The sequence below is a fragment of the Callithrix jacchus genome, chromosome 5 (assembly GCF_049354715.1).
Source record: "Callithrix jacchus isolate 240 chromosome 5, calJac240_pri, whole genome shotgun sequence".
In the NCBI taxonomy this organism is placed as follows: Eukaryota; Metazoa; Chordata; class Mammalia; order Primates; family Cebidae; genus Callithrix; species Callithrix jacchus.
In genome coordinates, this window is record NC_133506.1 from 16,067,948 (window position 1) to 16,081,002 (window position 13,055).

General features: G+C 36.5%; 1 protein-coding gene across 3 annotated transcripts in view; it reads left to right on the top strand.

Annotated features, from left to right (window-relative positions):
• PLCB1 (phospholipase C beta 1) overlaps window positions 1-12,395 on the top strand; it is a 735,221-nt gene extending 722,826 nt beyond the window's left edge. For all 3 annotated transcript variants that reach the window (XM_078371332.1, XM_035302836.3, XM_035302835.3), the window contains one exon: window positions 9,113-12,395. In XM_078371332.1, coding sequence (XP_078227458.1) covers window positions 9,113-9,340 — 228 coding nt within the window. In that variant the 3' untranslated portion in view covers window positions 9,341-12,395. The remainder of the gene's footprint in view (window positions 1-9,112) is intronic.
• Window positions 12,396-13,055: the final 660 nt, after the last annotated feature.

The window sequence follows — 13,055 nt, forward strand, 5'->3', positions numbered from 1 at the left end:
TTTAATATCCACTTTGCTAACTGATGATGTTGAAGTTAAAATACTACAGTCCTTGCAGTAATTCTTTGTAAACTTTTCTTAGTCAGTGTATCCCACATTCAAGTTCTACATTTTTCTTTGCTGTATTTTATAAAAATGACATTAGATTTTGTTTTCATTTTAGAATGCTATTTTTATGCTAAAAATATTCACATTACTATAAAAATGAGAAATAGAAAAAATAAAGATACTCATAATTCTAACAGTTTATATTTTAGTGTTTCTTTTCAAAGTAGTTTTGTATTCTTTAAAAAATTGTCATAGTTATTATCACAGTACCCATACAACTATAGGTAAACTTTTTCACTTATCCCAATAATATAATTATTTCTCCCTGTTTTCAAAGCCATTTATTGGTTGATATTATTTGACTGCATCATATTTCTTTAAGTGAGAGCCTTATAATTTGTTTTACAGAAACACTTAAATTTTATTGATGTTTTCTGCTGTTTCTTGGCTTGTTTGTTAATTTTACTATTTTCCCTAATCTTTATCAGTAAATTCCAAAATATTCTGAACAAGATAATTACAGTACCATTATTATCATTCCTGCCTCTCAAAGGTTAGGAGATATATTTTTAAAGTGTTAAAAGACCATAATACATTAAATTTTAAATATATACAGCATGTATTTTACATTTCAAAATTGCTAAGAGATTAAATTTCAAATGTTCTCACCACAAAACATAAGTATTTGAGGTGATAAATATGTTAGTTAGCTTTATGTAATTGCTCCATGCTGTATTTATAAATCATGGCATCACTTTGTACTACATAAAAACATTCAATTATAAATTGTCAATTGCATTTATATATCTGTGTATGTACACACACATATGCACACACACACAACAATGCTTCCAGAGAGGAAAACATAATAATAATTGAAAATGTCTAATGAGAAAACAAACTGAAATAAGTGATCCTGTGTCTATATTCAAGGTAACATAACCAGACAAAGAATACAATTGCTCTGAGTGAATTATAGCAGAGTAATATAATTGTGCATCCTTAGTGGCATGTATCTGAGAAATAAAAAGAACTTCAAAAAAGGCTGAAGCTTTATTTTCTTATTTATAGATCATATTGAAACAATTTGTGTATATATGAATATAAAGCAAATAATAAATATGCTAATGTTATCAGAAAGCAACCTTTTTAGGAGATGGTATGCTTCAGTATTTACAGGTCAAGTGTCATGATGTCTGAAACATTTTCAAATGACTCAACAAAAAATATAGAGATAGACAATGCATAATGCATATGTGGCAAAACATTGAAATTAAGGTGGCTTTCACAGGCTGGTTTTGTTTTATTTTTTGGTCATTTTGCCTGTACAAACAATGCTAAAACAGTGCTATTTTTCCTGTACAAAAATAAATATTCTAGTGTATCCATTCTTATATGTTGGTGAGTTTGTTTCTATAGGTCAAAGTCCAGAAAGTGGAGTTGCTGGGTTACAAGCTTCTGTTTTCCCACTTATAAATTTTGTCAAATGTTGCCCAATGTTTCAAAGTATCAATTTCTCAGAATGTTAGTGCTTCTTTAAAAGAAATTTCTTTTATATTTAATGAATTAAATTAAATGTAATCAATACAATTAAATGTCCCTTGAAAAGGTGTGCCATTGCATTTCTCTGATTGCTAATGAGATGCTTTCATGTTTCAAATATATATCTATACGTATTTATTTTCCTATCAATTGCTCTATTTATGCTCATTTTTTCAGAGAAATGGATTATTTTCATCTAGATAATCTATATTTTTCTTTCTTACCTTTTTCTGTCTTGCTTCAGAAGGTCTCTGTACCCCACGATTATACAATTATTCACAATTATACAATTATACTTTTGGCACATTCCCTAAACAAAAGCAAATAACAATACTAAGATTGTTATTGGGTTTATATTTTATATTACGATCTTTCACACACTTCATTGGGCAAAATGACCTGAGTTGGACTGGAATTCCAAAACCTTGTAAATATCTATCTACACATTCTCCAGTGGCATTTTTTTTTTAAAGTTTTATCAATTCTTCTTTGTTATTCCACTGTAGCTTATTGTTCTCTGGTTTCAATTTGTTTCCTTAGAAAATTGGTTTGATTGTCTCTGATTCATAACTCAGTAACCTGTCTTATTTAATATTTATGCCACATTTATGTTATTCTTGGTCTTGTTTGTCTGTTTTCTGATCGTAAGCTAACCTTCATGAGTAACTTTGCTTGCTCCTAGGTCTCCACTTATGTTTATGTATCTAAAAGCTTTCCTTAACTAAATTAACTCTGCCTTTTTTAAAGACAGTTGAAAAGAATGTCAGAGGGAGGAAAGCATCCCAAGTACAAAAATCTTTGATAGCATAGGCAGAATTGAATACATTTGAATTTAACTGTATTGCCTTTTCCTGCTTAACTAACCAGAGTTTACAAAAATGACTAGTGAGCAATGTCTTTTGAAAATCGAGTTAACTGAGAAATTTAGAATTTGAGCCTGATTAGTCAAATCAAAGAACTTGGCCTATACTAAAACAAACTGACAACACTTCTTTATTGATATCTGAGCATATAATAATAACTCATCTTAAATTTAGAGGTTAAATTCAGTCATATTCTTTCCTCTTTCTTGTTCATTTTCCAAAAAGAGGTCTTATGAACTTAAGATCAAACAAACTCATGCTTGACAATGTTATGCTACAAAGACTCCAAGGCATAGCCTACAAAATCACTTTTGTCTTGAAAATCTATCTGTCCTGTGGTGAATTTTTTTCCCAAGAATATGCTTTGAGGCCACAGCAAGGAACGCATGAGGCCAGCTGAGTTAGCTTATGAGTATTTTATGGGGCCAGGACACATGTGAGATGCCTATCTGTTCCCCTCACTCAAAGTTATGGCCACAACACTGCTGTCTAACAACCTACCACAAAAATCAGTAGCAAAACAATAAGCATTTGCTGAATTGATGAGTCTGTGAACCAGTTCTGGTCTGGACCAGGCTCACCTGATCTCAGTAGACTGGTTCATACCTGTGATTAGCTGGTGGTCAGCAAGGAGTGAGCTGGTTTAGAATAGCTTCACTTGTCAACTGAAGTGATGAAAAGGGTGTAATAACTGGGCCATGTGTCTCCTCTTCCAGCAAGCTAGGCTGAGCTTGTTCACATGATGGCTGAGTAAACTTCTAACTGTGAGAGCAGAAGCACACAAGGCCTTGTGAGGTCTGGACTCAGAACAGCATGTACTTTTGGCACATTCTCCTAGACAGAGGCAAATAACAAGGCCTCCCCAGATTCAAGAAGATGAGAAATACACTCTATTCTTTACTGGGATGAGCTGCAATGTCACACCACAAAGGTTGTGATTACAAGGTGGGGAGAAGAATTACTTCCATTTGCACAACCAATCTACCATTCCCACCAAACACACTGTTTCACTTGCATAGAACAGAAATTCAACACATATTAGAGTACAAAACTCAGAATGTGGCAATTAGATAGGATGATGCAGAACCCCAGAACAGGGGCAATCAAGAGGAAGCCCTGGTGATCTGTGGAGGACCATCTCCTAAGCCTAGGATTGTGGGGAAGGAAAATTAGGAGGGATCTAAACTGGAATTCCACAGTTGGACCCAATTTCTGGAGTCCCCTGGTTAAAGCCAAATTTTTTATTGCATTTTAGGTTTTGGGGTACATGTGAAGAACATGTAAGATTGTTGCATAGGTACACATGTGGCAGTGTGATTTGCTGCCTTCCTCCCCTTCACCTATATCTGGCATTTCTCCCCATGCTATCTCTCCCCAACTCCCCAACCCCCGCTGTCCCTCCCCTATTCCCCCCAACATACCCCAGTGTGTGATGATCCCCTCCCTGTGTCCATGTGTTCTCATTGTTCAACACCCACCTATGAGTGAGAACATGCGGTGTTTGATTTTCTGTTCTTGCGTCAGTTTGCTGAGAATGATGGTTTCCAGGTTCATCCATGTCCCTACAAAGGACACGAACTCATCGTTTTTTATAGCTGCATAGTATTCCATGGTGTATATGTGCAACATTTTCCCTGTCCAGTCTATCGATGGGTATTTGGGTTGGTTCCAGGTCTTTGCTATTGTAAACTGTGGTGCAATGAACATTTGTGTGCATGTGTCCTTATAGTAGAACAATTTATAATCCTTTGGATATATACCCAGTAATGGAATTGCTGGGTCAAATGGAATTTCTATTTATAAGTCCTTGAGGAATTTGTCACACTGTCTTCCGCAATGATTGAACTAGTTTACACTCTCACCAACAGTGTAAATGTGTTCCTATTTCGCCACATCGTCTCCAGTATCTGTTGTCTCCAGATTTTTTAATGGTCACCATTCTAACTGGTATGAGATGGTATCTCAATGTAGTTTTGATTTGCATTCCTCTAATGACCAGTGATGATGAGCATTTTTTCATATGTTTGTTGGCCTCATGTATGTCTTCTTTTGTAAAGTGTCTGTTCATATCTTTGCCCACTTTTGAATTGGCTTATTTGTTTTTTTCTTGTAAATCTGTTTTAATTCTTTGTAGATTCTGGATATTAGCCCTTTGTCAGATGGGTAAACTGCAAAAATTTTTTCCCATTCTGTTGGTTGACGATTCCTCTAATGACTGTTTCTTTTGCCGTGCAGAAGCTGTGGAGTTTGATTAGGTCCCATTTGTCTATTTTTGCTTTTGTTGCCAATGCTTTTGGTGTTTTGGTCATGAATTCCTTGCCTACACCTATGCCCAGAATGGTTTGCCTAGATTTTCTTAAAGCCGAATTTAAAACTGCTAGGGTAAAGGTTATAGATTCTCCATGATCCAGTGGGGCTCACGAATGTGATTTTAATTGATTGCCAACAATAAAAACTCAGGCTCTTACATAAAGATGTAGATTTCTGACTTCAACTGAAAAACAAAACTCTGAAAAGCATCAGCTAGGACTGAGTTGTTGGTACCCCCTTTAGGCAGAGCCTGCCATCTCTAGCTCTTCAGAATCCCCACGATTCCTGCTTTCTGGCACACAGCCTGCTTCTCTTATTTTCATGGCTTTCCTGGTCCCGTGAACATCTGAGTTTGCAAATAGCTCTAGACCGCTTATGGATAGGGCTTTGTTGGAATAGAGCCAGAATTACCCTGTATACTTTTTATATTTTTTTACAAAGAACAAGTATTTAGTTTATAAGAAAAAAAAGCAAAAGGTCTAACTTGGAATGTAATAAATACAATTTTGAAATTAATTAATTAATAATGGCTTTACAAAAAGAGTGAAATGTATGGCATTTAATATAGGTCACAAGGCAGTGACTCAGTTTAGAATATAATACAATCTACTATTGTCCCATGATAAAAGTCTACTAAAGTTGTAACTTAGCCACAACTGGGTCAGTTATTATAAAGTATTATTAACAATCATTGTTAAAATTAAAGTAATAAAATTTAAGTTCTTCTTAGAATTAAATTATTAAAAATGTTAAAAAGCGTTGGTTTAGGTATTTGACATTTTCTCATGTTTTACTCTTTTTTTAATAATTAAAAAATAGCACTTATCGGCCGGGCGCGGTGGCTCAAGCCTGTAATCCCAGCACTTTGGGAGGCCGAGGCGGGTGGATCACGAGGTCAGCAGATCGGGACCATCCTGGTCAACATGGTGAAACCCCGTCTCTACTAAAAATACAAAAAATTAGCTGGGCACAGTGGTGCGTGCCTGTAATCCCAGCTACTCGGGAGGCTGAGGCAGGAGAATTGCCTGAACCCAGGAGGCGGAGGTTGCGGTGAGCCGAGATTGCGCCATTGCACTCCAGCCTGGGTAACAAGAGCGAAACTCCGTCTCAAAAAAAAAAAAAAAAAAAAATAGCACTTATCAAGCACTATGGGGTCTTGTCCACCAATAAGCATTAACCTAAGAGAAATTGTCTACTAGGTCAGGTACCATATATACATAGCTGAAGGTTCCCCAGTCCAACCTATAAGAGAACAGCAATCTGTTGTTTTCTTAAAACAGAGTCACTTGCTTGTCTCCCTTCCCTATCTTCCTTGGAAACACGTGTGTTACTGAATTAAAATTGAGATGAATTGATGATGAGGTGTGAATGGTAGTAAAAGGAAGCTGTCAAACACCAGGCTAAGATTTCACTCGTGCAATAGAGTGTGACATTGTAAAAGCTCCACTTCCTTTTAAATTGTTGGAACAGCAGGGAGAGAACTGGCCATTGTCTTCTGTTTGCTGTTCCAGTGTCTCATATGTGCCGACATGGAGAGCAGGGCCCTGTTTAAGGTGCTCTGTCACAGCCATTTGAGTCCAGGGCCCTGAGTGCTCCCCACAGTGTGTTTCCTCCTCAGCTTATAAGAATGTATACACTAACAAACAGATTAAAAACTACTCCACATTTTATATCTGGGGAGAATAGTTGACTTTCAATACTCAGCCTAAGCTATTTTTACCAGATACCATGTTTATTTTTATTTTTTATTTTCTATTTTTTCTTTTTCTTTGATATTTAAAGAAGTTTTATAGATTTATTTAAATCTCAACTTTTATTTTAGATGCAGAAGGTACATGTATGTACAGGCTTGTTACATGAGTATATTGCATGATGCTGAGGTGTGTGCTAAGGTTTGGGATACAAATGATCCTGTCACACAAATAATGAACATATTACCCAGCAGTTAGTTTTTCAAGCCTTGTCCCTGACTCCCTCTCCCCACTCTGTTAGTCCCTAGTGTCCATCGTTGTCGTACTTAGGTCCATGAATACCCAATGTTTAGCTCCCACTTATAAATAAGAATGTGTGGTATTTGGTTTTCTGTTCCTACATTAATTTGCTTAGGATAATGGCCTCCAGCATCCATGTTGCTGCAAAGGACATGATTTCATTCTTTTTTATGGCTGCCTAGTATTCCATGTTATATACATACCATATTTTCTTTATCCAGTCTACCACTGATGGGCACTTAGGTTGATTTCATGTCTTTGCTATTGTGAATAATATACAAGTGCATGTCACACACCTTTTGATGAAAAAAAAACATAAGTCATTTGAACTAGATCCATAATCCATTATCTGAGATTCTTGGGGCCCATTGTTCTTCAGAATTCTTACATTTTCTGATTTTAGAAAGGCAATGCGATGCATATGCCATGAGCACAATACTCCAGGGAGACCTGAGTCATCCTCAAAGTCAAGCAAATGAATATGTCTGCAGTTTAGTGCACAAATAGTCATATGATGGGGATATATGAAATTATACATATTTCATGTATCATTATCATCCAAACATCAGTTCGCGTCAATGAGTTTACACAGAGTTGCAAGAAAAAAGAAAACTTCTGGATTTCAAAACTTTGGGATAGATAAGGTTTTACTTAATATAAATTAAATAATTTAGTATTGTCAAAATTTATCTGGCACAGAAGCAAGAGTGAAAGGAGTTGAACTAAAGAGGAAGCTGCTGACACTGTCCGGAAAGAGGTTAAGACTCAGAAAGACAGATGCCCTGGGGACCGGCTTCACCCTGGCGTTCCAGAAACAGACCGAGCCCCAGAATTTGCCCTGAAAGATGCAGGATGCACAGCCAGGATCAAGACAAAAAGTAGAACTGGGGTCTGAGGGTAGAACCCAGACAGGGAGCTATCAGAGTGGCCAAAGCAGATCAACCACCTTGGCATCCCCCAAGAGCTGCTGAGAAATGCAGGAGCTCGGGCCCCAAACTGGCCTCCTGAGTCAGACGGAATCAAGGTCAAAATTCCAGGTGATTTGTGTGCACCTTAAAGTTTGAAAAGCAGGAGGAAAAAAAATCCAGATTTTAAGGCCGTATCTCAAAAGTTGCCTCAAAGCTAATAAGGGTGTGTGGGGGCAAGCATTTAGCCTTGCATGGGGTTTCAAGGATTATGCTCCCTGGGTACCAATTGATAAGCAGAGAGAATTTATTTAAAATTCAAGGTTTTTGCTTGGGCTCAGCACAGTGCAGCTCCCTAGCAGACAACTCTCCCTGCTGCCCACCTTCTCTCCCCATCTACCAGAGAATGGCAGGCTTTGTACTATTTTATAAATGAGACATCCATGTAAGTCTCCATTTAAAGAAAGAGTTCCAAGGACTTTAAACCGTCTGAAAATTCTCCAGGGCATAAAATAGACACATTAAAAGACAGTTTAAAGGGTAGCTAAAATAGTTTACAAGGCAAATAAAAATTAGAATGAAAAATGAATCAAAATAAAGAGGTGGTGAAAGAAGTCAAAATAAGACTGAAGCTGCACATCCCAAAGCCCACGCCACACTTGTCTGTCTCCTCTGCTTCTTAGTTAGCTTCCCCTAGCCAGGTTCATGGCTGACCTTGACACGCTCACCCATCAATGGTTCTCAACCCCTAAATGTAAAAATTTCAGATCATTTAATATTAGTTCTGACACCTTTTTCTCTTTTACTTTTTATCTTTTCTTTTCTTTTTTTTTTTTTTTTTTTTTAGACAGAGTCTCACTCTGTCACCCAGACTGAGGTGCAGTGGTGCGATCTCGGCTCACTGCAACCCCTGCCTCCTGGATTCAAGGGATTCTCCTGCCTCAGCCTCCTGAGCAGCTGGAATTGCAAATGCCTGCCACCATGCCCAGCTAATTTTTCCATTAAGTAGAGACGGGGTTTCACCATGTTGGCCAGGCTGGTCTCGAACTCCTGACCTCAAGCAATCCACCTGCCTCTCCCTTCCAAAGTGCTGGGATTACAGGTGTGAGCCACCATGCCCTGCCTCTGACACCGTTTTTCAAAAGACCCACGTGTGTGTGTGTGTGTGTGTGTGTGCATGTGCACGCGCACGTGGGCATTTGTAGATACATTCATCTTATTCCAAGTCTTTAGCCTTATTGTGCCACACATAACTTGAACTTGACTTTCAGCTACAGACAAATGATGTGTCCAGCTAAACTTTGTTACATCTCCTCTATAGATGACCAGTGAATGATATTTTAACTTCATGTATTCATCGCCCCCTTTGTACATCTCTTTCGGAGAGTTTCTATGGGGGTGGGTATAGAAACATAAACAACTTCAAGTCATCTCCTTACTTGATGTCTCCCAGCTGCAGGTGGAGCTGGAGCAAGAATACCAAGACAAATTCAAAAGACTGCCACTTGAGATTTTGGAATTCGTGCAGGAAGCCATGAAAGGGAAGATCAATGAAGACAGCAATCACGGTTCTGCCCCTCCCTCCCTGTCCTCAGACCCTGGAAAAGTGAACCACAAGACTCCCTCCAGTGAGGAGCTGGGAGGAGACATCCCAGGAAAAGAATTTGATACTCCTCTGTGAATGCTCCTGCCAGGCCTTCAGAAATTTGCATGGCCACTCCAGTGTCATCAGACTCTCTCTTATTACAAAAATCACTGCCCAGGACCATCTTCCCAAGAAGCATCCCTTAGCCTAAAATCCACACCAAAGGGAGAGTTCCAGAGGAATCCATTGCAGAAGTCCCATGCCCAGGCTCCATGTGTCACTTGGAAACCTCTGCAGGTCTACTAGTGAAGAATGCATGTATGTGAGATTTTTGTTTTCTTTCCGGTAGTAAATTCAAAGCAAGCAACTTGCAGGCTCCATGGAACTATTAATGAAGGACGGTGTCTTCTTTGAAGAAAATCGAGCTCATGTTTTTATTCAAAGCTCTGGTGTAAAGTATTTCAAAGTCATAGAAATAGTTTGAGAAATGCATAGCATTATTTAACACTATTGAACAGCTGGCTTTGAGCATTTTTTAAACTGCCCCTCAACTACCATTATCTTCAAGTCAACATGCATATTACATTATTTCATCTTTTGCTTTGCAAGCACTGGTGGCTTGCATTTTGCTAATTTATTTATCATAGAGCCATCAATGTATTTGTTGCTGACATGGTTTTATTAGATACTGTAATGATTCAAATAAGTTTGTTTTTTATTTGGAAAAAAAAATCACTTGATTGTATCCTTATCCAGTGAAGCCATCCCAAGACTTAGCAATATGGATTGTACATTTGGCTGCATGAGCAAGTGGGCCACACATTTCCAGCCAGTGTGCTGTCTGAATTGACTATTTGCACTCAAAGTCTGGGTATTCATTGGTTGTTAGCCTGAAATGATCAAATAACTACAAATGTTCTGTTGAATAAAAATAGTTGAGCTGATATATGTTAACCAGATATTCAATCAGAGTGAACAGGTTCCAGTGGTTATTTTGCTGTTCGACATTTCTTATGGTTCATTTATTTTTAACATAGAGAGGAAGATTGAATATTTATCTAGAGACTACAAAGACCCACATGTAAATGATAGGTATTATCTCCATGTATATATGTACCCACTTAGTCTTGTAAGTACATATACACATACACACACATGAGTGTAGATATGTGCTTATTAATTGACAATGACCCAGATCTCTTCCACAAGACTTAAAACCAAATTCAGGGATAAATGGATAGAGAAGAAAAGGGCCAAACATCTAGATTACATGGATGTTAAGTTATATGGAGATGCTAAGAAATAGTTGATGAAGCCATTGATGCAAACTGATATAGATTTAGAACTTAGAATATGAATTCAATTTATATTTTGCAAGATCAAAAATTAGGTGTTAAGTATCAGATTTTAAGCTTGTTTTAATGGTCAAAAAATTAGTACAGAAATATGGACATTGATTAGAATCTTCCATAATTTTTAAGACTGACACATTTCTATTTTATTCTAACATTAAAAACTTTCATTATATATTTACTTAAGTACATTTAACTCACTTACCTGTCTCTCTGTAAGTTCCTATTTTAGGTGGCATAAGAGAAACAAGTTATGTCAAAAGGCAAAACTGATCAAAAGCATAATTGAAAGTTCTGAGAAAAGAAAGAATAATAATATATAGAAAAATGCAACTTAGAGAGTAACACAATGAACATGGAATTCGAAGCCCAGAAGCCAGAGGCTCACAGCTTTATTTTGCTTTAAAGTAAACCTGTCTGATTGTAGCTTAATGAAATACCTTAAAATGCAAAAACCAGTTGTGTCCTGAAAACTGTTTCAAGAATTTAATATTTTTATGAAAATTATTTTGTTTAACTTTAAGCAATAACTAGAGATCACAATTAAATTTTAATCAAAATGAAGGCTTAGTTCAAACATAAGAAAACAGTGTTTAATTTAAAAAAAAATCTAGTAAGATATAAGTGGAAAATCGCATCCTTTTTGGAAATGATGATATTTTGATCTGAAGGGTTTGGGGTGTTAATTAGACACTTAATAAAACTTAACTTCCACTGAAAAAGAAGTCTTTTGTAAATCGTTCTACTTTTGCACTTTGAAAGAAAGTCATTAATCATAAAGAAGCAAGAATGGTCAAAATCGAATGCTGCATTTTTATAAACAAAATTACAGACTGTCTGAACTTGCAGAAGAATGAACTAACAATAGCATTCATAACCAAACACAATGGTGATTATCACAGAACATTGTATCACATTTTAGTCCAGAGATAGACTAAGGTTGAATAACCTTGACTTACACAAAACTGTTTTGGTAGTTGGATTTCATTATCTTAGTGAATTTAGTCATTTTACAATATGTTTGTATTTGACCATTTACTGTAACCACATTTTTATATCTGTACAATGACACTTTTTGCAGTTGTGGGGTAGTGAGTAACACTTTCCATCTTGCATCATTGAAACTACTACAGTGATACTATCATTTAATAATATTAATATTACTTGAAATAGACTAAGATAAAGAAAAGGGGTCTATATGATGTGCAGTTTTGTGCCTTTATGTATTTGCCTTGTTCTTTGTTGAATGTGTGAAATTCTGTACTGTGGTTTTCCCTATAATAGAGAGTAGAGCTGTATATTAAATTAGACTGTGTCTCTCTGATACCTTTACACTACTGAGACTAGCATGGTTTTGGCCATGTAAACCAATTTTCAAAGTTCTAATGACATGCCATGTGTTTTTGGTTTTTTACATTTCATTTTAAAATTTCAGTATCACCATACATTAATTAATACTCCTGTAGTAGATAAGCAGTCATTAAATAATTCCAAAAGAAAGGGCCATTGCTTGCATTACTTTGAATTCAATGTTGCACTTGTACACTGTATTAATATTGTTTGTGATGGATTGGACATTGTGACTCTTGCCTTTTAAGAAGAAAAAAATGATAGGACAAAGTATTTGAAGCTCTTAAAATGTACATATTTTGGTTCTTCTATCTCAAATTATTTAAAATGCATAATCCACATTTTTGTAATAATTCTATGCAATTTTGTGGCATGATGTTTCTTCCACTTGTAATTTTATGTGCTTTCATCATAAATCCAAAGGAAACAATAAAAATTTCTTAACACAACTCAGTTGTTATTTCCTGGTGTCAGAGCCGACCTTCTTTTGACAGGCAAAGTGGTGGGAGTGGGCATAATGCCAGTCTTTAGGGCCATTGTGCCCGCCCTGACGGGGCACATCTGTGCCTGTAATGGATATTGGGATGCTGCAATGTGTGTGCCAGAAAACACAGTTGTCATTGCCGTCATTCCACCACTCTCCATCCAGGGGTAGCATTACACTTGCTGTTGTTTCCGTAATGGAGATCCTCTCTCCCTTTCTCTCTTTCTTCCTTCCTCCCTGTCTTCCTTGACCAAAGCTAAGGAAAGCAGAACAGTCAAAGGTTTTTTCACAAATAGTTGCAATGACAAGAACTGACAGAGCACTTGATGCAAATTTTATTATAAGACAGATTTTAAAAGCGTTTACAATTTTGATAGAATAAGAAATGTGTGTGTGGGTTTTATGTAAATGTTCCAGAGCCACCCCAAATGCAGTGTATGAGTTACTTATTTCTGTCTTATAAATGATTCTAAAATCTAGGAGCTTAACAAAATCAGAATTATCTCTTATCTCATAGCTTTTCCAAAAACAAATAGGTGGCACATAGTAGGTATATATATTATATGTATTTATAGGGTACATGACAGAGATATTTTGATACAGGTATAAATGTGTAATAATCACA